This window comes from Dromiciops gliroides, chromosome 3 (assembly GCF_019393635.1).
Source record: "Dromiciops gliroides isolate mDroGli1 chromosome 3, mDroGli1.pri, whole genome shotgun sequence".
Classification (NCBI taxonomy): domain Eukaryota; kingdom Metazoa; phylum Chordata; class Mammalia; order Microbiotheria; family Microbiotheriidae; genus Dromiciops; species Dromiciops gliroides.
In genome coordinates, this window is record NC_057863.1 from 56,482,799 (window position 1) to 56,510,361 (window position 27,563).

Genomic DNA, 27,563 nt, shown 5'->3' on the forward strand with positions numbered 1-27,563 from the left:
AACCCCGGACAATAGGTACTGACTACTGATGTTGTTATGCACATTTCAAAGATGAAGAAACTTGAGATTCAGAGTCCAAGCTTACCCATGGGCACAGGCTAATAAGCTCCATACTAGACTGTTTCTATCACAACAAAGCTCTTCAGAAACCAGATGAAAAGTGCTCAGAAATGGCATAAGTAGGTCTAAATGGCAATTGCTCAGGATCACGGATTTAGAGCTGAAAGGGATTTTAGAAGTTATCTAGCTGGTCATTTAGCTCATTTGAAGCTGGAAAGGACTTTCAGGGGTCACCCAACCCCTTCGTTTTATTCAATTACTTAAAAATATGTTTTGTTTATGATGTCTTTTGTTTTAACATTACTTATTTCTGCAAATACCTGTTCCTTCCATCCAACCCCCTCACTTTACAGATGTGGAAAGTAAGGCCCTCAAAGAGATTCAGTTACTTAACTGCACTGGTAAAAAGACAAGCATTTTAACTCAGGTCCTCTGACTCCAAATGCAATGCTTTACACTGTCTCCATTTTTCCCCTTGGTTTGCTGAAGAAATGTTTGTTAAGAAGTACTACTAAGCAATTAGTTAATCAACAACCATTTATTAAAGTGACTGTGCCTGAGAGGCAATGTGGGATAGTGGAGAAAGAAATGTCTTCAGATCCAAGAAGTCCTGGGTTCAGTCCTGCTTCTGATATTTATACTATTTTTGTGACCCTGGGCAAATCATTTAACCTCTCTAGGACTATACATTGTAGAGAAGGTGCTGATCTGCAATAGTGGAGAGAATTTCCCCACCACGAAGTTCCTTATACCAATGATAGCATAGATTCAATCCCTAACCCTATTGTTTGCCAAACAAACCTGCTGGAGATACAAAAACAAACAAACCAAAAGAAACTGCCATCATGTTTAACGTGGGGAAGGGAGAAGACAACATGTATATAATAAGTAGATTTTAAAAAATGTATACAGAATAAATAACAGTGATTTGGAGGGAAGGCACAGTCAGGAAGTTGAGCTGAGCTGACAAGGGAGCCAGAGGTTCTAAAAGAGAAGGGTTAAATAAGGCTTTGTGCTGGGGCAGTGAGGAGATAGGGTACAAAATTTACAAGCTGTGGTCTGGGACCTTAAGGGATGGATAAATAATAATAATAGCTAGCATTCATATACAGCTTTAAGGTTTGCAGAGCACTTTACACCAACCCTATGAAGTAGGCACCATTACTATCACCCTTTTACAGATGAAGAAACTGAGGCTGAGAAGGGTTGCCCCAGCATCACACAGTTAATGTCTGAAGCAGGATTCTAACTCTAGTCTTCCTGACTCCAACCCCCTATCCACTCTGCCACACAGAGCCAACAGGGACAGTTACCCCTCTGAGAGGAGGGGACATGGGCTGAGAAACACCAGAGAAAAGCTTGCCCCAGCCCTCCTCTCGAAGGTATACTTCCGAGTATACTTTCTTCCTTTTTATAAGCAAACTGTGCCATCGACAATTTGGATTTTTGTCCTTTGCTGACCCACTCCAGCAGTGATTTTGGATGAAGTCTTCCCTGCCCCCCACCTGCAGCTGGGGCTCAGGGTTGATGCTGCACCGTCGGGGACCAGTTTGCAGGATGACAGCCCAGCCCCAGCTGGAGCTATAAACTTCAACCAGCCACAAGAGTGTGCATGTGAGGTGACTGCAACATTTTTCCTGCCAAACCAGAATTAGCCGGTATAGGAATGAAAGAGTGTGGAGACTTGGACGCTCAGCTCTTACCCAAGCACCCCCGAGCCCCCGGGCTCCGAGGGGCAAAGGGCTGAGGGCGGCGGGGACCACCTCCTCCTGCTCGGACCGGCCGGGGGCTGCGGCCAAGCAGAGCTGGAGGACCAGGGCACCGCAGCTCCAGGATGAGAGGCTCCGCTGCAACCAGGCTCAGCGTTCGGGGGCTCTGGGGGCAACAGCGAGGAGCTGGGGAGCCTAAGACTAGTGCCTTGTGAAGCAGCCGACCCCGGGCTGGTCGGGAGCGGTAAGTGAGCCCGGGGTTCCGGCGCTGCCCGGGGGATGGGGGCCCAGCTGCAGCGGGGGCCACCGGGATCCTGCTGTGAGCGGCGGCAGGGGGCTGCCGGGGGCGGAGGGAAGGGGAGGAGAAAGAGAGGAGAAGAGATGGGGGGGGGAGGACGAGGAAGAAGAGGAGGGGGGAGGAAGAGGAGAAGGAGGAAGAGGAGGGAAGGAGGAGGAAGAGGAGGAAGGATGCACAAGAGGATGATGGGGAGAGGTGTAAGGACCCTCTCTGCCTTGCGAGCAAGGTGGGGGCTTGGTCTCCGGCCTGGCTGCTGCAGCGTGGGGTAACTGTCGGTCATTGTCTGCGCTGCTAGCAGAAGAGAGGGAGGGAGGAGAAAAGGAGGGAGGGACGGACAAACGGACGGAAGGAGAGGATGTGTGCTCCTTTCTTGCCTCCTATAACCCGGGGAAAGCTGGTGAGAAGGTCCTGGCCCCAACATCCCCGCTCCTGAACGCTCCCGCCCCGCCTCCCGGAGAGCCCCTGGCCAGGGCTGCGTCTTCCCACCCCCGCGCTGGGATCCACTCGCCCTACGCCCAGCCCGTTCCAGCCCCAGGCCCAGATCAAACAAGATGTGGCTATTTATGGGTCGAGGGGGAGGAGCGGGAGGCGGGAGCAGTGCGGGGAGTGGGAAGGCGACGGCTCCCAGGGCAAACTGGCAGGGGATTGGTGGTGCCTCAGTTTCCCGCAGGGGCCAGGGCTCTGTGGTAGAAAAAGGGAGATGGGCCGTGGGAAGACAGCCCGCTAGGCTCCCCGGCTGCCACGGCTCTGGGCTCTGGGAGGAGGAGCTACTGGGGTCGTCCAATCCCTCAGAACCCAGAGATACTGCCTTGGGGTTCTCGAAAGAGTGAGGAGGGGGAGGTCACATAGTGCAGAGCCAATTGGGATCCCAGGCCTGTGAGGGAGCCCTAGGGTGGAGTCCCCCGGGCGAGTCTGGCCCGCCCTCATTATCCGGATAGGCTACGGGGCGTGCTGACGACAGCGACAACAGCGGTCTGGCCTGGAGGAGGATCCACGCCCCATCCCTTCCTCACCATCCCTCCATCCCTGCATCTCTTCGTCCATCCCTTCGTCAAATAGTTGGGTTGCAGCTGCCGCTGCCGCTGCTTTCTCAGCTACACTTATATCCAGGTCTTCCTGCGTTTTTCAGATCCCGCACCTCTGTGTCTAATGCAAAGAAGGAAAATGGGACAAATTCCTCATTGTCACCTGCAGTGTGCAGTGTAATGACTCTGCAAGGAGGCGCTTGCCCTTCTCTTTCTTCTAGGATCGTGAATGTAGAGCTGGAAATGACCACAGAGTCCAACCTACCCATTTTAGAGGTGTGGACACTGAGGTCCAGAGCTGTGGAGTCATACAAGTAATAATTGGCAGCGCTCTGGCCTTAATCCAAGTCCTCCTTCTCTAGCTAGTGTTCTTTCCCCTACATCAAAATGCCCCTCTTCTTGGCCATTTTTGTTGCCGAGTCCTGAGTCCTAGGCACCAAGCCCCAAACAATTAATATTTACTCACGTTCATTGAATCACAGGGTGACTTATCTTTATCAATGAAACAATCTTCCACAATCCAATGACACTGTCTTCCCTGCTGTTACTCACACCAGACCCTTTATCTCTCAATTCCAGGCATTTTTACTGGCTGTCCCCCTTGCTTGGGAGTTCTTTCTCTTTTTATCCCCGTTTGCTAGTTTCCTTCAAGTACCAGCTAAAATTCCACCTCCCACAGGAAATCTTTCTTGATTCCTTTAATGATGGTCCCTTCTCTCTGTTGATTACCTCCAATTTATCCTTTATGTAGCTTTTAAAAATAAAATCTAAGGGGGCAGCTAGGTGGCGCATTCGGCCTCAGACACTTGATACTTACTAGCTGTGTGACCCTGAGCAAGTCACTTAACCCTCATTGCCCAGCCAAAAAAAAAAAATCTAGTTGTGTTCTTGTTGTCTGACCTATCAGTACAGGGGCAGTCTTTTGCCTTACTTTGTATCTCCAGTACTTAGCACAATACCTGGTATATACTAGGCGCTTAATAAATGTCTATTGAGTAGCAGTGGGAGAAAAAAACTACGGCAAAATAGAACTTCCCGGATTCCCCCTTCTCTTCAATAGAGACATTCCATCTGTCCTTTGTCATACTTATGTAATCTTTTCCTAGATGGTGGACGTGGAATGTCATTGAACATTCCATACCTGCCTGTGCTCCACATGGAATATATACAGTTCAAATCACATTCACTTTAAATAATCATTGGATAATATCTTGAAACTTTCAAGTTAGTATCCTCTCAGGGTTGTAAGGATCAAGTGAAGTATTTGTAAACCACTTAGCACAGTGTCCGGCACCTAGTAGTTAATTAATAAATACTTCCTTTCTTCCCTTCCTTCCTTCTTCCCTTCCTTCCTTCCCTCCTTCCTTCTATCCTTCCTTTCTAGAAAAGCACTGTTTAAATGCAAATAGACATCATATGTGCATGCAGATTAACCAGACTAGTTATAGAACACATGCTACTATTCCCATCACAGTTCTAGCAATCTCTTCATGAGATGACTGTATTTGTAGTTTTTAACTTTAATAAATCCCAACTTTTCTCTTCATTTAAAACTGGAATGGCCGGATTTTAACCAAAGAGAATTAGTCAAGTTAAAAATGGATGATTTCCTTACTTGTCACTTTACTCTTAGAGGAGACTTGGGCGAAGGAAGGAAGGAAGGAAGGAAAGAAAATGTTGGATTCCGATGCTTTGGTAGATATATTGCATGTTCTGCAGCCCATGCATGGCTAAATGAGTATATTAGCTTAGCTGAGCTGCTGATCATTATTTAACAGCTCACACATGTGGCTTTCTTTTATCTATATATATAAGGAAATTTGGATTTGATGAGAGAGTTGAGGCACCAGTTGTTTTGAGGGAGAAAATAAAAGCCAATGGCAAATATGACTTACTAAAGTAATTTAACCAGAGATAGAGATGACTCTGCTTTTGTTTTATATGTAAGTCAGCAAACACTTATTAAGTGCTTACTGTCTTGCCAGCACTGTGCTAAGCACTAGGGATGGAAAAAAAGAGAAAAGGCAGATCCTGCTCTTGAAGGGCTCATCATCTAATGGGGGAGATAACATGCAAATAGGAAACTTGATGGAAGCCAGGGCCAGTACAGAAGCACAGTCTGGAGGCAGAGTGTCTTGTGTGAGAAGCAGTTAAGGATGCCTGGTTCACTGGATCATAGGGTTTGTGGTGGGGAGGCAAGAGTAAGGAAAGTGGAAAGGTAATGAAGAGCTTTAGAAGGCAAAAAGAGGATTTTATATTTGATTGCAGAGGTAATAAGCCACTAGAGATTATTGATTAGGGGGTGACACGGTCAGACCAGAGTTTTAGGACAATTGATTTGAGTGTTGAGTGGAGGATGAAGTGGAGCAGGGAAAAATTCAAAAGACAACAGTCTTTAACATTCTTCCTTTTTTCTTTTTTTTTGTGAGGCAATTGGGGTTAAGTGACTTGCCCAGGGTCACACAGCTAGTAAGTGTCAAGTGTCTGAGGCCGGATTTGAACTCAGGTCCTCCTGAATCCAGGGCCGGTGCTCTATCCACTGCGCCACCTAGCTGCCCCTCAATAGCTTCTTAATAGCTACTCTCACTACACTAACAAAGTTTGAGATGACTCTTGCTTTTCTATGTGGCATATGATCTAACGTCATACATTTTTGAAGTCACTCCAAGATAAACTAATGATGACGCGGTAAACAATTCTTTTAAGACAGGTATGACATTCAAGTGCTTCTCCAGTCCCCAAAAGAAATCTGCCTTTTCCATAGCCTTCTGAACATTTGCTTAAATTTGTGTCGGGCAAATTATATTTTCGGTGTTCTCTTTTCTCTGAAGCAACTTTTACTGAGGGAGAAAAAGTCCAGTTAAGATGTATCATGTGTTCAACAAACATTTTTCGAACACAGGATGAGCAAGGTCTCATGTTAGACAATGTGACGGATAAGAAGATGGATTTGTGAGAGCTTGGGCCTCCAAAGCACAGTGAGATGAACTGTGTAGAGAATATGGAGATAAATAAACCCTGGTACTTCCACAGATCTGTGATCCCATCACACAAACATTTCTTCTAATAATGCAAATTACCACTCATTCTTCTAAGACAGTATATGTGTAGGAGGTTGATCAACTTCATTCGATTTTAATTCAATTTGTATTTACAAAGCACCTACTATGTGTCGGGATAAAAAGACAGAAACAAACAGAACCTACACTAAAGAAGCTTATGTTCTATGGGGCAGGGGGCTAAGGGGGATGACAACACGTACCCAAATAATTAAGTGTAACATGTGTACAAAATAAACAAAATAATTTCCACTATACAAGTTGAATTTACCCACAGGCAAAATAGGATAACATTCCCTCATTTGGGTGGAAAGATGGGGCAATAGGGGTAGGATGTTGCAGGTCCAACAGGAAAGGGGTTGTCTTTTAGCAACCCTAATTTTTTTTTCCTTCTGAGTATCATTCAAACCACAGACTAACTCACAGAATGATTGTATGTATCTGCAGGACTCTTTGGTAGGGGAGAAGGGACAGAGGGGGGAGAATATCTCACTCGAGGGAGAAAAGTGATGTTATAGAATGTTTATGAGCTACTGAGAATATGTTGCTTTTTGTCTGTCTAGGGGGTAGAACAGAGATTGTTCTGTACCTAATGTTCATTGTTACCATGAGTTGTATCAGAATTAGTGACCCTTTAATTCACCTCTGAGGAGACCTAGACATGAGCTATATTTAGAGATAGCCCAGAAATAATCTCTGATTAGGGTGAGGAAAGCCAAAAAAGACATTTGGGGAGGGAGAGCAGATCACACCCAATGATTGGACATGGTCTGTATAAGGCCAGAGAATTTACAGGTCCTGGACCACAGGTTACATATACAAGTGTCCATATCTCCCCCCAAAGCTGCTATTAAGTATTGGGTGAGGGACGGGGCTTCCCCTAGGTTTCTTGACATTGTGTTTGTTTGTTTGTTTTGCGGAGGCAATGAGGGTTAAGTGACTTTCCCAAGGTCACACAGCTAGTGTCAAGTGTCTGAGGCCGGATTTGAACCCAGGACCTCCTGAATCCAGGACTGGTGCTTTATCCATTGTGCCACCTAGCTGTCCCCGACTTTGTGTTGTGAAAAAAATAATGGGGTTCTGGGAGACCCAGAGGTCGTCCCCCCCCCCACACTCACAGGGGGCCTTGCCGGACCTCTTTTAAGGCCAGCCCAGGGTCAGTAGAGTTGGAGGTCATACTGACTCAAACACTCACTAGACAATAGAGATTAAAACCACACCTGCCTGAAAGACTTTTCTGCTCAGAGGGTGTGTCCTCTGGACTCTGACCTCAGCATGTACTGCTCATTTTAATATGGACCAACCTCAAGCCCAGTAAACCAATAGGTTTGAATGGTGCTAGCCAATTAGCTTTGAGCAGTGTGTAAGGGCCTACTCTCCTCCAGGCTGCAGGAAGCTTATACTCACTCTTGGCTGGGACACTGGAAGAGGCAACCACACTGCTCCCCTCTTCTCTCCTCCTTCTAACTAGGTGTGTAGGGATTCTAATTCTGAATAATGTGCTCTTTCTCTTTACTAACATTTAATATGCTTTAATAAATGCTTAATGCTCCAAACTGGTGCAGTAGCCTCTAATTTATAAGTAGCATTATAGGTGCAGCTAGATGGCGCAGTGGTAAAGCACTGGCCCTGGATTCAGGAGGACCTGAGTTCAAATTGGACCTCAGACACTTGACACTTACTAGCTGTGTGACCCTGGGCAAGTCACTTAACCCTCACTGCCCTGCAAAAAAAAAAATAGCATTATATTAGAAACATTAGGTAAGTTCCCCAATATTTTAATACAGAGATAGGCACCCCCAATGTATTTCAAACGACACAGTATGTTAAGCATACTGGAGAATATAGGCTGTCCATCAGTTATCACTAGATCTTGTACCCTTAACCACCTTTATTTCCAGTCATTTATTTCTGACCCACAACTTTTTCTCTACAGTTATTTGTTGGAAATGCATACTCTTATGCCTTTTGGGTATCTTGCCATTTTGTTGTTAGGACACAGGAGCTCAGATGCACCATAGGGCTGACTCCACCCCACAACAGTCCAAACAGTCCAACCAATTCATTCCCTATCACTGACACCCATCAATGGAAGATGCAATCAAAATCCCTAACATCCCAGCTATTTGTTTTTGTTTGTTTGTTTGTTTGGTGGGGCAATGGGGTTAAGTGACTTGCCCAGGGTCACACAGCTAGTAAGTGTCAAGTGTCTGAGGCTGGATTTGAACTCAGGTCCTCCTGACTCCAGGGCCTGTGCTTTATCCACTGGCCACCTGGTCACCCCCTCCAGCTATTTGTTATTAATAAAAGAATTTTGAGTCATTAAAAGCACTGTAAAAATTCCCCAATTCGGCTCACTTTCAATTCAATTTTGGGCCCAATCCACTGTCCATCTGTCTGAAGTCTGTGTATCAATGGACTAGATTTATGGATTGTTCACTTAACATCATATTGTAGACAATAAGCTTCTTTCATCCACTAGATTTTCTAATTTAGTTGCTTAAGCCAGACTCTTTTGGTGGTATGGCTCTTGTTTAGGAGAGTTCACAGTGTTCCAGCACAAAGTCATCCGCAAACAAAAATGTGTGAGGGGCCTATCATCTCTAAGGATTCACTTTTGGACTCTGCACTGAACATGCTCCGTAACAGTAGCAAATATGTTTGTTAAGCAGAAATCTCCCTGTTTTATGCCTCACTTGGTACAAACAGAAAGCATCACTGGGAAATTATCTGTTTTTATCTCTTTGAAAGAACCTTATGTGATTTTGACATATTCATGGAAATTACCTTGTTGGAAGAGAGCCTTTAAAGGTGGCAATTTCTCCATCAAGTCAAAGGTTGAGTTCTTGTCAATAGTAAACAAGCAATAAACACAGTGGGATCATATATTGTCTATGCATTTCTGTGAATTTTGTGCCTTTAAATATATAGTTTGCTAAAGAATGCTGTTTGAAAAAGGCTCTGGTTCCTTCTTCATGTCTTCACAGAGATGTTGATGCTTGTATAAACCATTTACATAAAAACTTTGTAGGGATGGTAAAACAGGTATATGGGGTGGTCAGTACTGGTATTTTATTGGTTGCCTGATTGTTTCTTAGTAATAATAACACTTGTTGTATAGTGAAGTGAGCAGAGCTGGGAGGACGTTGTGCATAGTGACGGCAATATTGTTCATTGAACAATTGTGAATGACTTAAGTACTCTCAGCAGTGCAATGATCCAAGACAATTCCAAGGAACTAATGAGGAAGCTTACTATGAAGATAGTAAGAACTGATAAAAAGAGCACTTGTGGATTGTACATATATAACCTGATTGCGATCTTGTGGAGGGAGGGAGAAAAATTTGGAACTCTAAATCTTATGAAAATGAACGTTGAAAACTACCCTTACATGTTAATGGAAAATAAAATAAATGTTTGTTGCTGAAAAAAAATAGTAACACTTGAGATTTTCCCTCAAATGTTTGGTATCCTCCTTTTGTTTAAATATCACAAGAATTGATATTTCAAAAGGCTTTCAAAAATTGTGTTATTTCTGACCTGAGTCTATTTTTCTGTATATTTGGTCTAATCCATCTTTATTTTCTCTGTTGTAATTTCTTCTTCCTTACAGACTGGAGTCTGTGTTGATAGGATATAAATGTGATGTTTCCACTGCAATTAATGGAGGAAAAGTATTTCTATTTCTCATCTGTTCATTTTCCCACTTCCAGTTGATCCTTGGTTGATCTCAGGATGATCAGGCTTAGTTAAATCTCTCACCAAATTTCTGACAATCTGTTTTTCCTTCTATTGTTTCTTGTTTGTTTTTAATAAGACTCTGTTACTCATAATCTTCCACCACCTTCTTCTGTAAAAGTTTGCAAATTATATTCTAAATCAATATTGCTCTTAGCTACCATATACCTCTGCTTGGTAAGGAAATCACATATTTTCTGGCTGAGATCGTTTCTAGGAATTTTTTTTTTCATCTTTGGTTTCCATCAGTTAAACTTCCCAAGGAAATTTTGACAGTCTTTGCCAATATATGTTCTGTTTTGTTTTGGTGAGGCAATTGGGGTTAAGTGACTTGCCCAGAGTCACACAGCCACTAAGTGTTAAGGGTCTGAGGCCAGATTTGAACTCAGGTCCTCCTGAGTCCAGGGCTGGTGCTCTATCCACTGTGACACCTAGCTGCCCCCTTCCAATATGTTCTTTTATCCATTTCATATGGAGGGAAGGGATGCATCAGTTGCTTATTTAAATAGGTCAGGTTGTTGTTCTTTAATTGAGTGTGACTCTTCATGATCCCATTTCTTGGCAGAGATACTGGCATGTTTTTCCATTTCCTTCTCTAGCTCATTTTATAGATGAGGAAACTGAAGTTAACAGGGTTAAATGACTTGTCCAGGGTCACATAGCTTGTAAGTATCTGAAGTCAGATTTGAACTCAGGTCTTCCTGACTCCAGTTCCTTCATTCTATCCACTGTGCTACCTAGCTACCCTTCCTGACCAGGTTTGATTTGCCTTGATTGCTGTCATATCTTCTAACTTTTGTTCCTTCATATCATTTGATATCTTTTGTAAAGGGTTGGTGGTCTGACTGTACGTAGGCAGTTAGTTTTGAAATGAATCCCCTCATGAGTAACTGGTTGTTCGTTATTTAAACAGAGGGTTCATTTTTGTAGTGTTAGTTGATGCTCACCCTGCCCAATGCCTTTAAATTTTCTTCTTAATGATATTCTTCATAGTATGTAGATAGACAGGAGACTTCTAATACCCCACAAGCTCAAGATCTTTGATTCATACTCCTTAATCATGCTTTCTGACATATCTTTCACTATCCCATGCCCACCATTGTATTTAAATCACTGAGTAATAAAATATGTATTCATCTGATTTGGGTGGGGGCTTTTTGAGTTCTTTATAAAATTCCTCTACCTCTTTATCATCTACAATAGATGTTACATGTTAAGCTGCAGTTATTTTCAAAATAATCTTTTTACAAATGGTTATCAGTTATCCTGAAATGTAAGATTACCAGGTGTTCCATGAAATTACAGATAGACAGACATAGATAGATAAAACATTTAAGTGCTATGCTCCAGATATTGCATTAAGATCTGGGAATATGAATACAAGCAATGAAGACAATCCCTAACCTCAAAGAGTTTACATTTGAATGGGAGAAGGCTATGTAATGGAGAGGGATCCTCCCTTTTCCTAAGAGAAGGGAGATAAATTCAGATAGTGAAGCATGGGTGGAGCCCCTCCTGAGATAGTGGTAGGCAGAGTTAGAGACCAATCAGAGGAGTGGGGGGTCTGAAGATGGGGATTTCTCCTTGGTGGGAAGATGGTTGACAAAGAGGAGGAAATTATGTCCGGGGAGTTTAATTATGTTACTTATTGCCTTTGGCCATGTGATAGAACCAACTCTTCCAGTTTCATTATTTTCCTCTCTAAGAAGAATCTGGAAGCCTCTCCTACTTTAGCTGTTACTACCTTTTGCCTTCTTGTTTCATTTACAGTGAAAATGTCAGTGCTGATATTCATTTCCTCTACTATAGGCATTCTTAACCTGAGGCCCATGGACTTTTAAAAAAAAGTATTGCAATATAATTGATTTCCTTTGTAATCCTATTTTTTCATTTTATGCATTAAGAACATAATTCTGACTGAGTCCATAGACTTTGCCAGACAACCAAAGAGATCCATGAAGGAATATGCTGGTAAATATTTAACAGTTGGCTTCCTGGGGGAAAATGTACCCAGGACACCCTTTAAAGTTTAATCTGCAATATCAACATTTTCCCCATTACTTTCTTAAATCTAGACAACCAAAAAAACAGTAAGTCAAACCCTGACTTGTATCCTTTGCCAATTTCTGAGCTATAAATGCTTACACTGAAATTTAACAACTGATTCTCTTGAGCCAGGATAAGCTGACTCCAGCCCACCCCCGGATGCATCACACACAAAAAAGGTAAACTCTTTCTTAGTAATAGGTCATCTTGTTGCTCTCTATCCAAGGATCTGACGTGTAAAGTACCAGCAGGTAAATGGACACATAAGGTATATAGACAGTCTGAAACTTATTGCTCTCCGCTCCATTTCCACTATGCTGACATAGGCACTACAGAAAGAGAAGCCATTTTATATTCTCATTTGTGGTTGTAGGTGTCTCTGTGGAGAGTTCAGGTGGCCAATGGTGCTCTTCACTCCTCTCTCCCATGTCTTTGGGAATTTCATCATCTATACCTGGTTATTAAAATTAGCTCATATTTTTAATAGCCTGGGGTCAACAGAATGACCCTTCAAGTCGATGTAGTCCCCTTTTCTATTGGTTTTTATGGATCTTTGTTATATGAAAAGTTAGAGGTGTGACACCATACCTCAGAGCCCCCAAATAGGAGAATTCCCAAGAGTTAGGTAGAGGTTAGCTAATTTCTAGTGTCTTTATGATTGAGTAAAAAAAAAAAATGAGCATTTTGTGTTATGTCTGATAATAGGGGGCAGCTAGGTGGTACAGTGGATAAAGCACTAGCCCTGGATTCAGGAGGGCCTGAGTTCAAATCCAGCCTCAGATGCTTGACACTTACTAGCTGTGTGACCCTGGGAAAGTCATTTAACCCCCATTGCCCTTCCCCCCCCCAAAGTAAATAAAATAAAATAATGTCTGATAATGGACAGAGGGAGGTTAAGGAAAATTAGGGGGAGGGCACACCTTTTCTTGGAACTTCCTTTTATCCTTGAAGAGGTTGATAGAACTGGAACCTTCAGCCTAAGCTTTCTGTTTTGAGATGTCTATAGGAACAAATAGCCTTTCTTGACCTCTCCCTTCTTTGCTGAAGCTCACCCCTGTTTTTATTTCTCTCCTTACTTATTGCTACTGATCCTCTGATTCTTTCTGACTCATTTCTTGGGTTCCCCTTCTTGGTCTGTCTCTTCAAGACTCTTATGTGCCTTAGGCATGGCTCAATTCTGCCTTCTTGTCCAAAGATCTAGATGATGTTTTTTTCTTTTTCTTTTCTTTTCTTTTTTGAGTTCAGATTTTATTTATTTTTTTTTCCAGTTACATGTAAGGGTAGTTTTCAACATTCATTTGCATAAGATTTAGAGTTCCAAATTTTTCTCCCTCCCTCCTTTTCTTCCTCCCTACACAAGATGGCAACCAGGTTATTTATGTACAATCCACAAGCATTCTTTTTATCAGTTCTTTTTATGGGCGTGAATAGTAATCTTGGGATTATTTTGGATCATTGCATTGCTGAGAGCAGTTAAGTCATTGACATTTGCTCATTGAACAATACTGCTGTCACTATGCACAATGTCCTCCCAACTCTGCTCACTTCACTATACATCACTGTTAATTAGTCTTTCCAGGTTTTTCTGGGATCATCCTGCTTGTCATTTCCTATAGCACATGACCATTCCACCACAATCATATAGCACAGCTTCTTCCATCATTCCTCAATTGATGGACATTCCCTTGATTCTCAATTCTTAGCCTCCACCAAGAGTTACCATAAATATTTTTTTGTACAAATTTTCCCCCTTTTCTCTTTTTCATGATTACTATTGTTAACTGTTTCCCTTCCATCCTATTCCCTTCCCCATGATATTTTTTCTATTATCCATCTTCTTTCATCTTATTACTCTTCAAAATGATTTGCTTCTGTCTGTCCCCTCCCCTACTCTGTCCTTCCTTCTTTTGTCCCTCTCTCTTTATCCCCTTCCCCTCCTATTTTCCTGCAGGGTTAGAGAGATTACTCCACCCAATTGAGTGTGTACATTATTCCCTCCTTGAGCCAATTCTAATGAGATTGAGGTCTTTGAGCCAATTCTGATGAGTGGTAAGGCTCATTTACTGCCCAGATTAAATAGACCTAGTTGGGTGTGTGTGTTAGTCCCTCCTTGAGCCAACTCTGAGGAATATAAGGTCTTTGAGCCTTTTCTGATGAGTGTAAAATTCATTTACTGCCCTGATTCTCTTCCATCTCTTCTCCTACTCCAAAAGCCTTTTCCTGTTTCTTTCATGTAGGATTTCACAACGAGACAGTCATCCACTGCATGACCCCAGGTATGTCCCCCAACTCCAATTTTTTCTGGTTCTCTAGGGTCTTCTATTTGAAAGTCAAATTTGCCTTTCAGTTCTGGTCTTTTCATCACAAATATCTGAAAGTCTTTTTCATTAAAGTCCCATTTTTTCCACTGAAATATAATGATCAGTTTTGCTGGGTAGGTGATTCTTGGTTGTAATCCCATTTCCTTTGCCCCCTGGAATATCATATTCCATGCCCTCCAGTCCTTTAATGTAGAAGCTGCTAGATCTTGTGCTATCCTGACTGGGGCTCCACAGTACTTGAATTCTTTCTTTTTGGCAGCTTGCAATGTTTTCTCCTTGACCTGAGAGCTCTAGAATTTGGCTATAATATTCCTGGGAGTTTTCCTTTTGGGATCTCTTTCTGGATGTGATCAGTTAATTCTTTCAATTTCTATTTTAGCTTCTGTTTCTAGAATTTCAGGGCAATTTTCCCTGATAATATCTTGGAAGATGGTGTCTAAGCTCTTTCCTTGATCATGGTTTTCAGGTAGACAATAATTTTCAAATTATCTCTCCTGGACCTGTTTTCCAGGTCAGCAGTTTTTCCAAGAAGATATTTCACATTGCCTCTCTATTTTTTTATTCAATTGGATTTGCTTTATTGTGTCTTGGTTTCATATAAAGTCACTGGCTTCCATTTGTTCAATTCTAATTCTTAGGCAATTATTTTCATAGAGAGCTTTTCCATTTGGTTTTTCAAGCTGTTGACTTTTTTCTCATGTCTTTCCTGCATCACCCTCATTTCTCTTTCCATTTTTTCCTCTACCTCTCTAACTTTATCTTCAAAGTCCCTTTTTTGAGCGCCTCTATGGCCTGAGACCAATTTGTATTTTCTTGGAAGCTTTAGATATAGGGGCCCTGATGTTGACATTTTCCTCTGAGGGTGCACCTCTGTCTTCCTTGTTACTAAAGAAACTGTCTATGGTCCTCACCCTTTCTCTGTCGGCTCATCTTGCCTTCTTTTACTTGACTTTTAGCTCCTTAAAGTGGGGCACTGTTTCCAGGCTGTAGTATCCCAAACTTAAGAAGTCCCAGATGGTATGATTTAAGGAGAATCAGGTTCTTCCATCCCTCGCCTGTTTCCTGGTCCTAGATGACCGCAGACCAACTTGCCAATCAACCAGCTTTGTGTGTTGTGGTTGTTAGCTTTGATGAGCCTGTGCCCCTCCCCCACCTGGGTCCCTGCTACTCAAGCCTACCTCCTGGTTCCCAGCAGGGGTGAAAAACCCAAGTCCTGCTCAGCACCAGCATAGACCCCTGCAGTCTCCCCCCTGCCCAGGGCTCAGCCCACTCACCAGAGTGTGAGCTCTCCTTCCTGCTGTCTCCTTTCCAAACATACTGATGCAATCACTGTTACCTCACCTCATCCCACCCTTTCCCACCTCTGGAAATCATCTATCGTCATCATAATTCACATTTCTATAATGTTGAAAGGTTCGCAAAGCACCCTCCTCTCAGCACCCCTGTGAAGAAGGTGAATGTGAGATGATTATTTCCACTTTACAGATGAGAAAACTGAGACTCTAAGAGTTTAAGTGACACAGCTGTGGTCTTATATTTGCTATGTATCTGAACCTTGGTTTTCTGACACCAGGACCACCATTCTTTTTATTTTTTTGGTGGGGCGGTGAGGGTTAAGTGACTTGCCCAGGGTCACACAGCTGGTAAGTGTCAAGCATCTGAGGCCAGATTTGAACTCAGGTCCTCCTGAATCCAGGACCGGTGCTTTATCCACTGCGCCACCTAGCTGCCCCAACCACCACTCTTTTTACTATGTTACTCTGATTATCCCAGGGCCAGGCCTTGAAGGCAGTCCTTCCTCATTTATTGCTGTTATTCTTTCTTCATGGTCTAGTTCTGGTGTCATCTCCTTTAGGAAGCTTTTCCTGACGTACCCCACCCTGTTCTCCCTTCTCCCCATACTGAAAGTGATCTCTTGTGCTTAAAATTTTCTAATGGCATTCTATCTGAATCTCTCTTTTGTCCTTATCACATTCTACTGTATAGCATACTCTTGGAGAGTATATATTTGTTTTTTCAATTTTTGGTTTTTTTTGGTGAGGCAATTGGGGTTAAGTGACTTGCTCAGGGTCACACAGCTAGTAAGTGTTAAGTGTTTGAGGCCGGATTTGAACTTAGGTCCTCCTGAATCCAGGGCCGGTACTCTATCCACTGTGCCACCCAAGTGCCCCATGGGAGTATATTTTTATATCTCATTATTAGATTGTAAAGTCTTTGAGGACAGGAAGTCTGTCATTTTTTTTCCATCTTTTTTCTCCTAATGCATCAGGATCTGGTCCATAGTAGGCATTTAATACATGCATAAAGGACTCATGATGGAAAGAGGCTCTCCAAATCCAGAAAAAAAAAAAGAATGGTGGAATATGGATGCAGACTGAACCATACCATTTCTTTTGTTTTTGGTGCTATTGTTTTTCTTTTTTGTGGTTTTTCCTTTTTGCTCTGATTTGAAATGAGAAATCTTATAAAAACAAATGTTGAAAACTATCTCTATATGTAACTGAAAAATAATAAAATATTTCTATGGGGAAAAAAAGAACTGCTTTGGCTGCATCCCATAAAAGAAAGAAAGAAAGGAAGGAAGGAAGAAAGAAAGAAGCTGGAAAATGAGCAAACAGCAGAAATAGATCCTGACTATAGAAAGTTAATATGGTGATGGGGAAGATCAAAACACAAATTCAGATGAAGACAAATTAAGTCAAAACTCCTATATCCAAAGCCTCAAAGAAAAATATTAATTTGCCCAAGGCCATGGAAGAGCTCAAAAAGGATTTTCAAAATCAAGTAAAAGAGGTAAAGGAAAAATTGGGAAAGAAATGAGAGTGAAGCAAGAAAAATCATGAAAAAAGAGGTCAACAGCTTGGTGAAGGAAGAACAATACCTGAAGAAAACAATACCTTAAAAAACAGAATAGGCCAAATGGTAAAAGAGGCACAAAAATCCAATAAAGAAAATAATGCTTTGAAAAGTAGACTTGGCCAAATGGAAAAGGAAGTACAAAAGCTCACTGAAGAAAAGAATTCCTCAAAAATTAGAATTAGGCAAGTGGAAGCTAATGACTTTATGAGACATCAAGAAACAATAAATAAAACAAAAACAAAAGAAGTAAAAAATAGAAGTAAATGTGAAATGTCTTATTGGAAAAACAACTGATCTGGAAAATAGATCCAAGAGAGCTAATTTACGAATTATTGGATTACTTGAAAGCCATGATTGAAAAAAAAGAGCCTAGACATCATCTTTCAAGAAATTATCGAGGAAAACTGTCCTGATATTCTAGAACTAGATGGCAAAATAGAAATTGAAAGAATCTACCAATCACCTCCTGAAAGAGATCCAAAATGAAAACTCCTAGGAATATTATAGCCAAATTCTAGAGCTCCCAGGTTAAGGAAAAAAATATTACAAGTAAACAAAAGGAAATAATTCAAATATTGTGGAGCCATAGTCAGGATAATACAAGATTTAGCAGTTTCTACATTAAAGGATTAGAGGGCTTGAATATGATATTGTGGAGGGCAAAGGAGCTAGTATTACAACCAAGAATCACCTACCCATCAAAACTGACTATAATCCTTTAAGTAGAAATGGATATTCAGTGAAATAGAGGTATGTAAATCACTTTACATATATTACCTTATTTAATCCTCCCAATAACTCTGTGAGGTAAGTACTATCATTATATTCACTTAACAGATAAAAAATTGAAGCTCAGGGGCAGCTAGGTGGCGCAGCGGATAGAGCACCGGCCCTGGATTCAGGAGTACCTGAGTTCAAATCCGGCCTCAGACACTTAACACTTACTGGCTGTGTGACCCTAGGCAAGTCACTTAACCCCAATTGCCTCACTAAAAAAAAAAAAAAATTGAAGCTCAGAGAGGCTAAATGATTTTCCCAGGATCACACACTGAGTCAGGATTCGAATCCAGATCTTCTTGCCTCAAAGATCAGGGACCTTTCTATTATTGGGCTATCCACTATTCCCAATGAATTCCTCTCTAATTCATCCTAAAGGACTTGGATTTCTGGCAAGATGGACACTTTTTTTTTTCAGGGCAATGAGGGTTAAGTGACTTGCCCAGGGTCACAGAGCTAGTAAGTATCAAGTGTCTGAGGCTGAAGATGACCACCCTTTAATGGTGTTGGAGGAGAAAGAATGAGGGGGGAAATTAAAAGGGGTTTTTTGTTGTTGTTGTTGTTACAATTAGAGAAATATTTGTTGTATGTTTTTTCAGAATATTGTAGAAAATGTACACGAGTCATGAAGATATTGGGTACGATTTTGAAGATGGGCCAAGAGAAAAGACACAGAAACCTAATCCCAACATCGATGGAGGATGGGCCTGGATGATTGTCCTTTCTTCTTTCGTGGTGCACATACTCATCATGGGGTCCCAGATGGCACTGGGTGTACTGAATATGGAATGGCTCGAAGAATTCCGTCAGAGTCGAGGCTTGACCGCCTGGGTTAGCTCCCTCAGCATGGGGATCACGCTTATTGTGGGTATGTCTGACAGGATACCGGAGATGCTAGATAAGTAGACAGAATGTGTAAATTCCCCTTCTCTCCTTCCAGGTTCACGCTGTTAGGACGCAGACATCATTTGGTAGGGGCTATTAATAATGCTAGATAAAAGAAAATTCAGCCACAGAGCAGATCTGTCAGGTTGATGGCAAAAGGACTTTCAGGAGGGTGGGTGAGGAGGGGGAAGGCAGGGAGGAGAACATAGAGAGAGGGAAGATGGTAAGGACAGAGATCCTTAGGATGCAGTGCCAGGGCTAATGGTAAAGCTTGGTGGTCCTCTACTTTCCAGAAATGAAAAGTTAGTGACTCAGATGTCAGGAACAATCAAGCAGCCCACACTAGGTCTCAACAACTCCAGGACCAAAGGAAAGACAAGGAGAAAGAGTTCCCTAGATGTTGATCCATATTCCTGACATCTGGCCAGGCCGGATAGGTGCTAAACATATTTTTATTGTTTGTTGTTATTTTTTTCAATTCCAGATATAAAAACACCAATTCTGAAAGCCTAATTTATAAAATTATATATGTGTGTATATACATATATATAATATATACACATATATATATACACGTATACATATATACACTTACAAAATATATATAACAGTATAATATGTGTGTTGTATAAGTATACATATATCTTTTTTTTTTTTTTTAGTGAGGCAATTGGGGTTAAGTGACTTGCCCAGGGGTCACACAGCCAGTAAGTGTTAAGTGTCCTGAGGCCAGATTGGAACTCAGGTCCTCCTGACGCCAGGGCCAGTGCTCTATCCACTGTACCACCTAGCTGCCCCTTACATATATCTTCTAAAGAAGATATTTTACTTTCCCAGTTATGTCTGTGATGGCATTTGGACCAGATTAATCTCTAAGATTTCCACCCAGCTCAAAATCTGTGATTCTATGCAGTTAATTTAATTACCTTCAATACTATCCTGATTTTATCTGGATGTCTGCACATCTTTCATAGGCCTAGAGCTAGAAGAGACCGCAGAGATCATATAGTCTAATCCCCTTATTTAATAGACGAGGAAATGGAAGCCTAGGGAAATTGTGACTTACGGAGTCAGGAAGACCTTAGCTTAAACAACCTCAGATACTTCCTAGCTGTGTGACCTTGGGCAAGTCAGTTAACCTCTGTCTGCCTCAGTTTCCTCATTTGTAAAACACGGGTGGTAGTGCTTTCCTCATAGGATTGTTGTGAGTATAAAATAAGATAATATGGGTAAAATTACTGGCAAAATGCTATATAAAGTGGGGCAGCTAGGTGGCGCAGGTGGGGTAAAGCACCACCCGGATTCGGGAGGACCTGAGTTCAAATCCAGCCTCAGACCCTTGACACAGACTAGCTGTGTGACCCTGGGCAAGTCACTTAAACCCTCATTGCCCTGCCCCAAAACAAACAAACAATAAATAAAGTGCTATATAAATGCTAGTTGTTGTTTTGTTATAGATAGTAAGGACTTGATTTGAACCAAGGACTTCTGACCCCAGAGCCAGAATTCATTGCACTGTACCATGATTCTGCCCCCAGTTTTGTTACCCTAAAAGACAATGTCACTGCCTTTTCCTAGAATAGAAAACAACAACACACAAACCATGGAAGGGTGGGGCTGGAATTCTGCTCATTGGCCAGCTGGTTTAAAGGTCTTCTGTCCTTTCCAAATGTGAGATTCTGTGAATGGGTAAACCACAGATAGGACGTTATTTCTAAAGCGTTTTGTTAAACAGAGTTAAAGCAAAGAATAATCTTATTTCCTAGGATCATAGGTTTAGTGACCAAATGAACTCTGGAGGCCATTTAGGTCAACCACCCTCATCGTGCAGTGGAGGGCAGTGAGAGCCAGAGAGATTCGGCGTATTGCCTCAGGTTATACAGCTAGCTCCCACATTTGAACCCAGATCCCCTTATTTTAGTCAGCCCTCCTTACCCTGCGCCAGATAACCTATCTACGCTGCTGCTGTTGACTCCAGGCTCAGCTGCGGAGTTGTTAAGCTGATTCCTATCCATCCATTCCTACTCATGACCAAAACCAGGGACCTCCTGTCATGGGGGAACAGAATGAAGTTTGGCATCAGTGTCTAGCAGCAGCTGTCACGTCATGACTCTCCTGGGTCTGTCCTCTCACTGAATTCTGGGAAGTCAGCCTTTGGGCTGGAAACATTAAAACCACATGGATGACTTCTCAGCTTGGTGGCTGGTAGGGTACCAGACTCTCGCTGCCTGGCTTTACCAGGCCTGTGTTTGTGTCCTCAGAAAGTGAAGGTGACCAAGAAAAGGTCACTCATTCATCGCTTACTCATTCAGCCAGTATTTCTTAGGCAGCTGGGACAAGTGAAACATGCATCAGTCCCAGAGCTAGGGGTACCAAGATAAAATGAAAGACAGGAACAAAGAAGGGGGAGGACACGTTGTGGCCCGTGTTTTCTCACCCTTCCTCATGAGGAATTCTAATGCCCTACTTTGGTTCTTTCCAAACACTCCAAGATGAAGCAGTGGGAAGCTGCTCATGTTTCAAGGATCACTGCAGGGTCACATTAGGAGGTCCCTCTCCTCAGGAGGGGGGCCTCGGAGTAGGACAAGCATTTATAAACAAAGCACTTTAAGCATCTTATTCATTTTATCCTTTACTTATTTTATCTTCTCAACAACCCTGGGGAGGAAGGTGCTATTATTACCTCAGATTCTTATGGATAAGGAAACTGAGGCAAAGAGGGTTAAGTGTTTTGCCTAGGGTCACATAGCTTGTAAGTGTCCTGAGACTGGATTTGAACTCAAGTCTTCCAGACTCTAGGCCCAGAGCTGTAACTACTACGCCACCCAGCCAGAAAGGGTCTTAGAGGTCATCTAGTTCAAATATTTCCCTTTTTTTTTTTTGGTGAGGCAATTGGGGTTAAGTGACTTGCCCAAGGTCACACAGCCAGTGTGTCTGAGGCTAGATTTGAACTCAGGTCCTCCTGACTCCAGGGCTGGTACTCTATCCACTGTGCCACCTAGCTGCCCCGAGTATTTCCTTTTACAAATGAGGAAACTGAGGCTGGACAGGTAAAAGGACTTGCCTTGGGTCATACAGATAATGAATGTTAGGGATAGGATTTGAACCCAGCTCCATCAACTTTCTCCTGTATTATAGCATCTTCCTTAAACCCTCTCGCCTTGGTATATAAACAAGACGGCCCCTCCAGCCAGGTCCCAAGTCATTCTTTGGTGAATGGAGCCATTGGTCTCAGATAGCCAGACATGTATCAAGCATTGCTTCCCATGAGACTGGAAAAATATTTAAAAGAGAATAAAGTGAAAGTGCTTCCAGATCCCCACATGGGTGAGGTTCGTTTGATTTTTTTAAGTTAAATCAAGTCAATAAGCATTTATTAAACTCCTACTATGTGCTAAGCACTGGAGATACAAAAAGAGGCAAAAGATAGTCCCTGTCTACTGGGAGCTCAGCATCTAACTGAGGAGACAACAGGCAAACAACTCCATCGAAATGAGCTCTAGGCAGGAGAAATTGCAGATAATCTGAGCGAAGGAACCAGCATTTGAGAGAACCAGGAAAGGCTTATTGAAGAAGGGATTTTTAGTCGAAGTGAGCCAAGAGGTAAAGATGAGGGGGTCGAGCATCCCTGGCATGGGCGACAGCCAGGGAAGAATTCAGTCAGGAGGTGATGGAATGTCGTGTTCCAGGAATAGCCAGAAGGCTGCACCAATCAATCCACAAGCACGAATTAACTGCATACCTTGTGCCAGGTACCCAGCTTGGTACTGAGGATCCAAGGACAAAAAGAAATCAGTGTCTGCTTCCAGGACCTTGCATTCTCGGGCAGGCTGAAGGGGAGGAGGACGACAACAAGCAGGGATGGAATGAGCCCAAGGCAGTGGTTGAAAATACTAGTTTGGGGGCAGCTAGGTAGCACAGTGGATAGAGTACCAACTCTGGAGTCAGGAGCACCTGAGTTCAAATCCCACCTCAGATACTTACTAGCTGTGTGACCATGGGCAAATCACTTACCTCCAATTGCTGAGAGAAAGAGAGAGAGAGAATACTAGTTTCTAGGTGTAGCATTTTGCATATTGTAAGTTCTGATTAAAGACTGGTTCCTTGGCTGCTGGGACCTGAGTCCCCTAAGGGACTAAGATGATAGGGACTGGACCTGTGATTTCATTGGCATAGGGACCTTCCAGGTTAGGAAACTCCCTCTCCCCACATAGATCAGCTCCTTCTCTGGGTCTTAGTCTTGGAGACTTGCCCAGTCACACAGTCGATGTGTGTCAGAAGGAAGACATGAACTCGGGTCTTCCTGACTTAAAATATAGCTCTCTCTCTCCACTACCCAAAACTGCCATTGACCTCTTAAGAAAAAAAAAACACACCAGTCTTTCTAGTGCCTAAAATGGCATAAAAATGTTTCTGCCAGGGCAGCTAGGTGGCACAGTGCATAAAGCACTGGCCCTGGATTCAGGAGGACCTGAGTTCAAATCCGACCTCAGACACTTAACACTTACTAGTTGTGTGACCCTGGGCAAGTCACTTAACCCCCATTCCCCCCCCCAAATGTTTCTGCGAAGGCAACCCCGGGTAGGAGACACAACCGGCATAGTCCAAGGTCTCCATATTGGGGGTAGTCATGCAGTCTATAGAAAGAATCATTCTAAGATCATTGAGAAGTAAATTCCCTGCAAACAGTAGGGAATATGGAGTCAGAGGAGCTGGGTTTGAAGCCTGGCTTTGCTCTTTACTGCACGCATAACTATAAGCAAGTCACTTAAATTTTCCAGACCATCTTTCTTTATGGGTAAAATGGGGAGATTGGACTTGGTGGCTCCTAAGATCCATTTAGCTTCCAAGTCTGCCCTCCTTGACACAAAACTCTTCCTCCAGCACTGGGTCACACCCGGTCAGTGGTGTAAAAGGACCACACCACCACACTCTAAAATCTCGGAAGGATGGAGTTTGCTGCCAAAAGCTCTGAGTACCCCCCAACCCCCAACCCAACCAGAGTTTGCCCACCCTGTCAATCACAGACAAGAAGATAAGTAGTTCTTTAACTGGGAAACATTCCAAACCCTACAAGCTTTTCCCTTGAATAGAGAAATGGTTTTTAGAGTGTATTCTCATTCAAGGGCCACTTTGCTTTAAGATCAGCTTCCTTGCCAATTGATAAGAGCCTCGTGTGGGAAGTATCATGCATATCTCAATTGAAGTCAGGTTTTTTTATTTTGGTTTTGTGGGGCAATTTGGGTTAAGTGACTTGCCCAGGGTCACACAGCTAGTAAGTGTCAAGTATCTGAGCCCTGATTTGAACTCAGGTCCTCCTTGATCCAGGGCCAGTGCTTTATCCACTGTGCCATCTAGCTGCCCTGAAGTCAGTTTTTTAATGATGATTGGGCAGGATGGATAGATTGTTTCCATTTTGTTAAAATTACATATCTACTTTCAGAAAACAGAGAGGACTCAGTCTAAGAGTTTGGACAGTTTAAGTTCTATGTTCACTTTTAGTAGTGGACCTTTGAATACGGTCTCAGGTACATATTTTTTTTTGTTTTGTTTTTTGTTTTTTGCAGGGCAATGGGGGTTAAGTGACTTGCCCAGGGTCACACAGCTAGTAAATGTCAAGTATCTGAGCCCTGATTTGAACTCAGGTCCTCCTGACTCCAGAGCCAGTGCTCTATCCACTGCGCCACCTAGCTGCCCCCCAGGTACATATTAACTGTGTGATCCTGGGCAAGTCACTTAAATTCCCTGAGCTTCAGTTTCCTCGTTTGTAAGATGAAGGAAGTGAACTTGATGGTTTTCTATGGTCGTGCTCCTAGATTTAGAGATGGAAGGGACCTTCAAGGTCACCTAGGTTCTCAGTGAAGAAACAGAGGCCCAGAGACATTAAGTTTTTCTTGTCTTTGTTACTGTTTAGTCGTTTTCAGTTGTGCCGACTGCTTGTGACGCCTTTGGGGGGTTTTCTTGGAAGAGATACTGGAGCGGTTTCTCATTTTCTTCTCTAGCTCATTTTACAGATGAAGAAACCGAGGGTGACAGGGTTAGGTGGCTTGCCCAGGGTTACACAGCTAATAAGTATCTGAAGCTGGATTTGAATTCAGAGTTTTCTGACTCCAGGCCCAGGGCTCTAATCACTGTACCACCCAGCTACCCCAAGAAATGAAGTTACTGACTTTCTGATACTAATGCCTTTGTATCCCACATGTCCGAGTGCCTTTTCAACATGATATATACTTTCTTGGATCCCCAAATTTTACCATTACTCCCAAATTAGGGGTATTTAATTTAATTAAAAAGATTCTTTTGAATGTAAAAGGGGAGAAGGACTGTCCCTTGGAAGCATTTGCTTATGAGCAGTTTCTAGAGCATAGGGAATATATAATCAGACCATTGAAAGTGGCCTCACGGGGCAGCTAGGTGGCGCAGTGGATAGAGCACCGTCCTGGATTCAGGAGGACCTGAGTTCAAATGCGGCCTCAGACACTTGATACTTACTAGCTGTGTGACCCTGGGCAAGTCACTTAACCCCAATTGCCTCACCAAAAAAAAAAAAGAAAGTGGCCTCACAACAGGCGGTAGGTGCTATCATTATCTGTTTTATAGACGGTGAAGCTGAGGCAGACAGGCTCACACAACTAGTTTGTGTCCTAGGGAGGATTCTAACCCAGGTCTGCCAGACTCCAGGTCCAGCACTCAAGCCACTAGCCTGTATTTCCTTGTTGTGTTACTCTTAGATAAAAGGATAAGTCAGCATATTTACCTCATAAAATCATAGATAGAGACAGGGCTGGAATAAACCTTAGACTGGGCTTATTTGGTACAATCCCTCTCTTTTTTGCAGTTGAGGAAAACTGAGACCAAAGTAATAAATGAGAGAGGCAGGATTAGAATATATAGAATATATAGCCTCCAACTCTGAGTCCAGTTTACCACTGAACTTCACCATGCCTTATCTACTTACCCAGTGTGAGGGAAAAATCCATCCTCTTCTCAATAATTCTCAGGAACTCAGCAGCGAGGTGACAAAGGCTTTGTTTTATTAAAAGAACCCCCTCCCCACAAAACCAAACCAAAGGACGGACACTCTGAGTAACTCCAGGACCACCACCCTTCACTCCAAGTCTCCTCCACCCCCAGGGAAGACAAGATTAGGTGTGGCTGCTGTCCCAGTGTCATGAGGGGGAAAGAGATCTGACCTGAGGGATCTGGAACTGCCCCTCACCCAATTTTGTGGGGGATGGCCCTCTCCCAGCAAGCCAGAGCGCTGGCTTTTCCTTCCTCCCCACAGCAATCCCTGTTTTGATAAATTCTTACCCCCTTGGTGAGCATGCTCCACCCTGCGTTTGCGACGTCTCTGCTGAGTTCCATGGACTCAGGAGTTGGGGGTGGCCCCTTCCGGGCTCTGGCTCCGACCATCGCTGGTGAAGGTCGCTGGGAGTGCTGGAACCCGGAGGGCCCCGCAGCTCCTTATGTCTCGGTGGGACCTCCAATTGTGAGGGAAAAATCCATCCTCTTCTCAATAATTCTCAGGAACTCAGCAGCAGAGTGACAAAGGCTTTATTTTCTTCTCATGAGAAGGAGGCACCCTAGTGTGCAGCTAGTGGGTGCCCAGAAAGGGGGCTCGCAGGCCCTGTTTTATACCCTAGTCCCTAACTCGAATGGACCTTCCCCTTTTTCATCACTGGTGGGGTTACAATCTACGCAAAAAAACTAGCTAATCGGAACACAGTATTCCCACCCCTCTTCCTTGTATGGGCATGACTCAGGAGTGGACCTTATACTTCCTTATATGGACACAACTCTGGAGAGGACCTAATTGAGACCAGGGCTCCTTGAACCATGTGACCTTGCTAACCTGAGGGGGAGGAGGGGATCTGAGACCTTTGTCCTACAAACAGGTCAGGGGAGTATGACTGACTTGTTATATCCACATTGAGAGGAGACAACTACCCATTTCTCACACCCAGAAAACCTTATATGTATCTCAACCAATGACCTATCAGGGATGTCTTTTAGAGAGGTTACTGGGAGTAAGCTGGTTTGAGTTTGTTTGGTCGGTTTGGTTGTGGGGAGGATTATTTATTTGTTTATTTTTTTAATATTCTACAGAATGACCAAGTTGTCAGAGGCCAGCTGGTCTACCCATTACCTGAACAAAAATCTCTTATGCAATATAACTGACAAGTGGTTATCCAGCTTTTATTTAAAGACTTCCTGTGAGGGGTTTCCTATTAATAAGTAACCTTTACATAGCACTTTTTTTTTTTTGGTGGGGGCAATGAGGGTTAAGTGACTTGCCCAGGGTCACACAGCTAATAAGTGTCAAGTGTCTTAGGCCAGATTTGAACTCAGGTCTTCCTGAATTCAGGGCTGGTGCTTTAACCACTGAGCCACCTAGCTGCCCCTACCTAGCACTTTAAGGTTTATAAAGTACTTTACCTACATGATCTCCTATAATCCTCATTAAAAACTCTAGGAGGTAGGCATTGTTATTTCTATTTTATAGATGAGGAAACTGAGGTTGTAACTTGCCCAGGTCCTGTAGCTAGTAAATGTCTAAGGTAGAATTTGAACTCAAGTGTTCTCTATCAATTCTATTCAGTTTCTTAACATCCCATTTAAATTTTTTATCTTTCCAACTTTTACCCTAGTTTAAAAAAAAAAAAGCTTTCCAAGTTTTATCTTAAAACTATTATGTTTTAAGGCTATTTTAAGGCTGTTTATGTTTAGTTGTGTTCAGGTAAGACTTTATTAGGGAGGAATGGTAATAAAATTCGAATGGTTAATTT

The 27,563-nt window shown here is 42.9% G+C and overlaps 1 protein-coding gene across 1 annotated transcript in view; it reads left to right on the top strand.

Moving 5' to 3' along the window:
- Window positions 1-1,553: 1,553 nt before the first annotated feature.
- Window positions 1,554-27,563, top strand: part of SLC16A14 (solute carrier family 16 member 14) — a 58,745-nt gene continuing 32,735 nt past the window's right edge. The window contains exons 1-2 of the mRNA XM_043996118.1: window positions 1,554-2,013; window positions 18,492-18,760. Coding sequence (XP_043852053.1) covers window positions 18,505-18,760 — 256 coding nt within the window. The 5' untranslated portion in view covers window positions 1,554-2,013; window positions 18,492-18,504. The remainder of the gene's footprint in view (window positions 2,014-18,491; window positions 18,761-27,563) is intronic.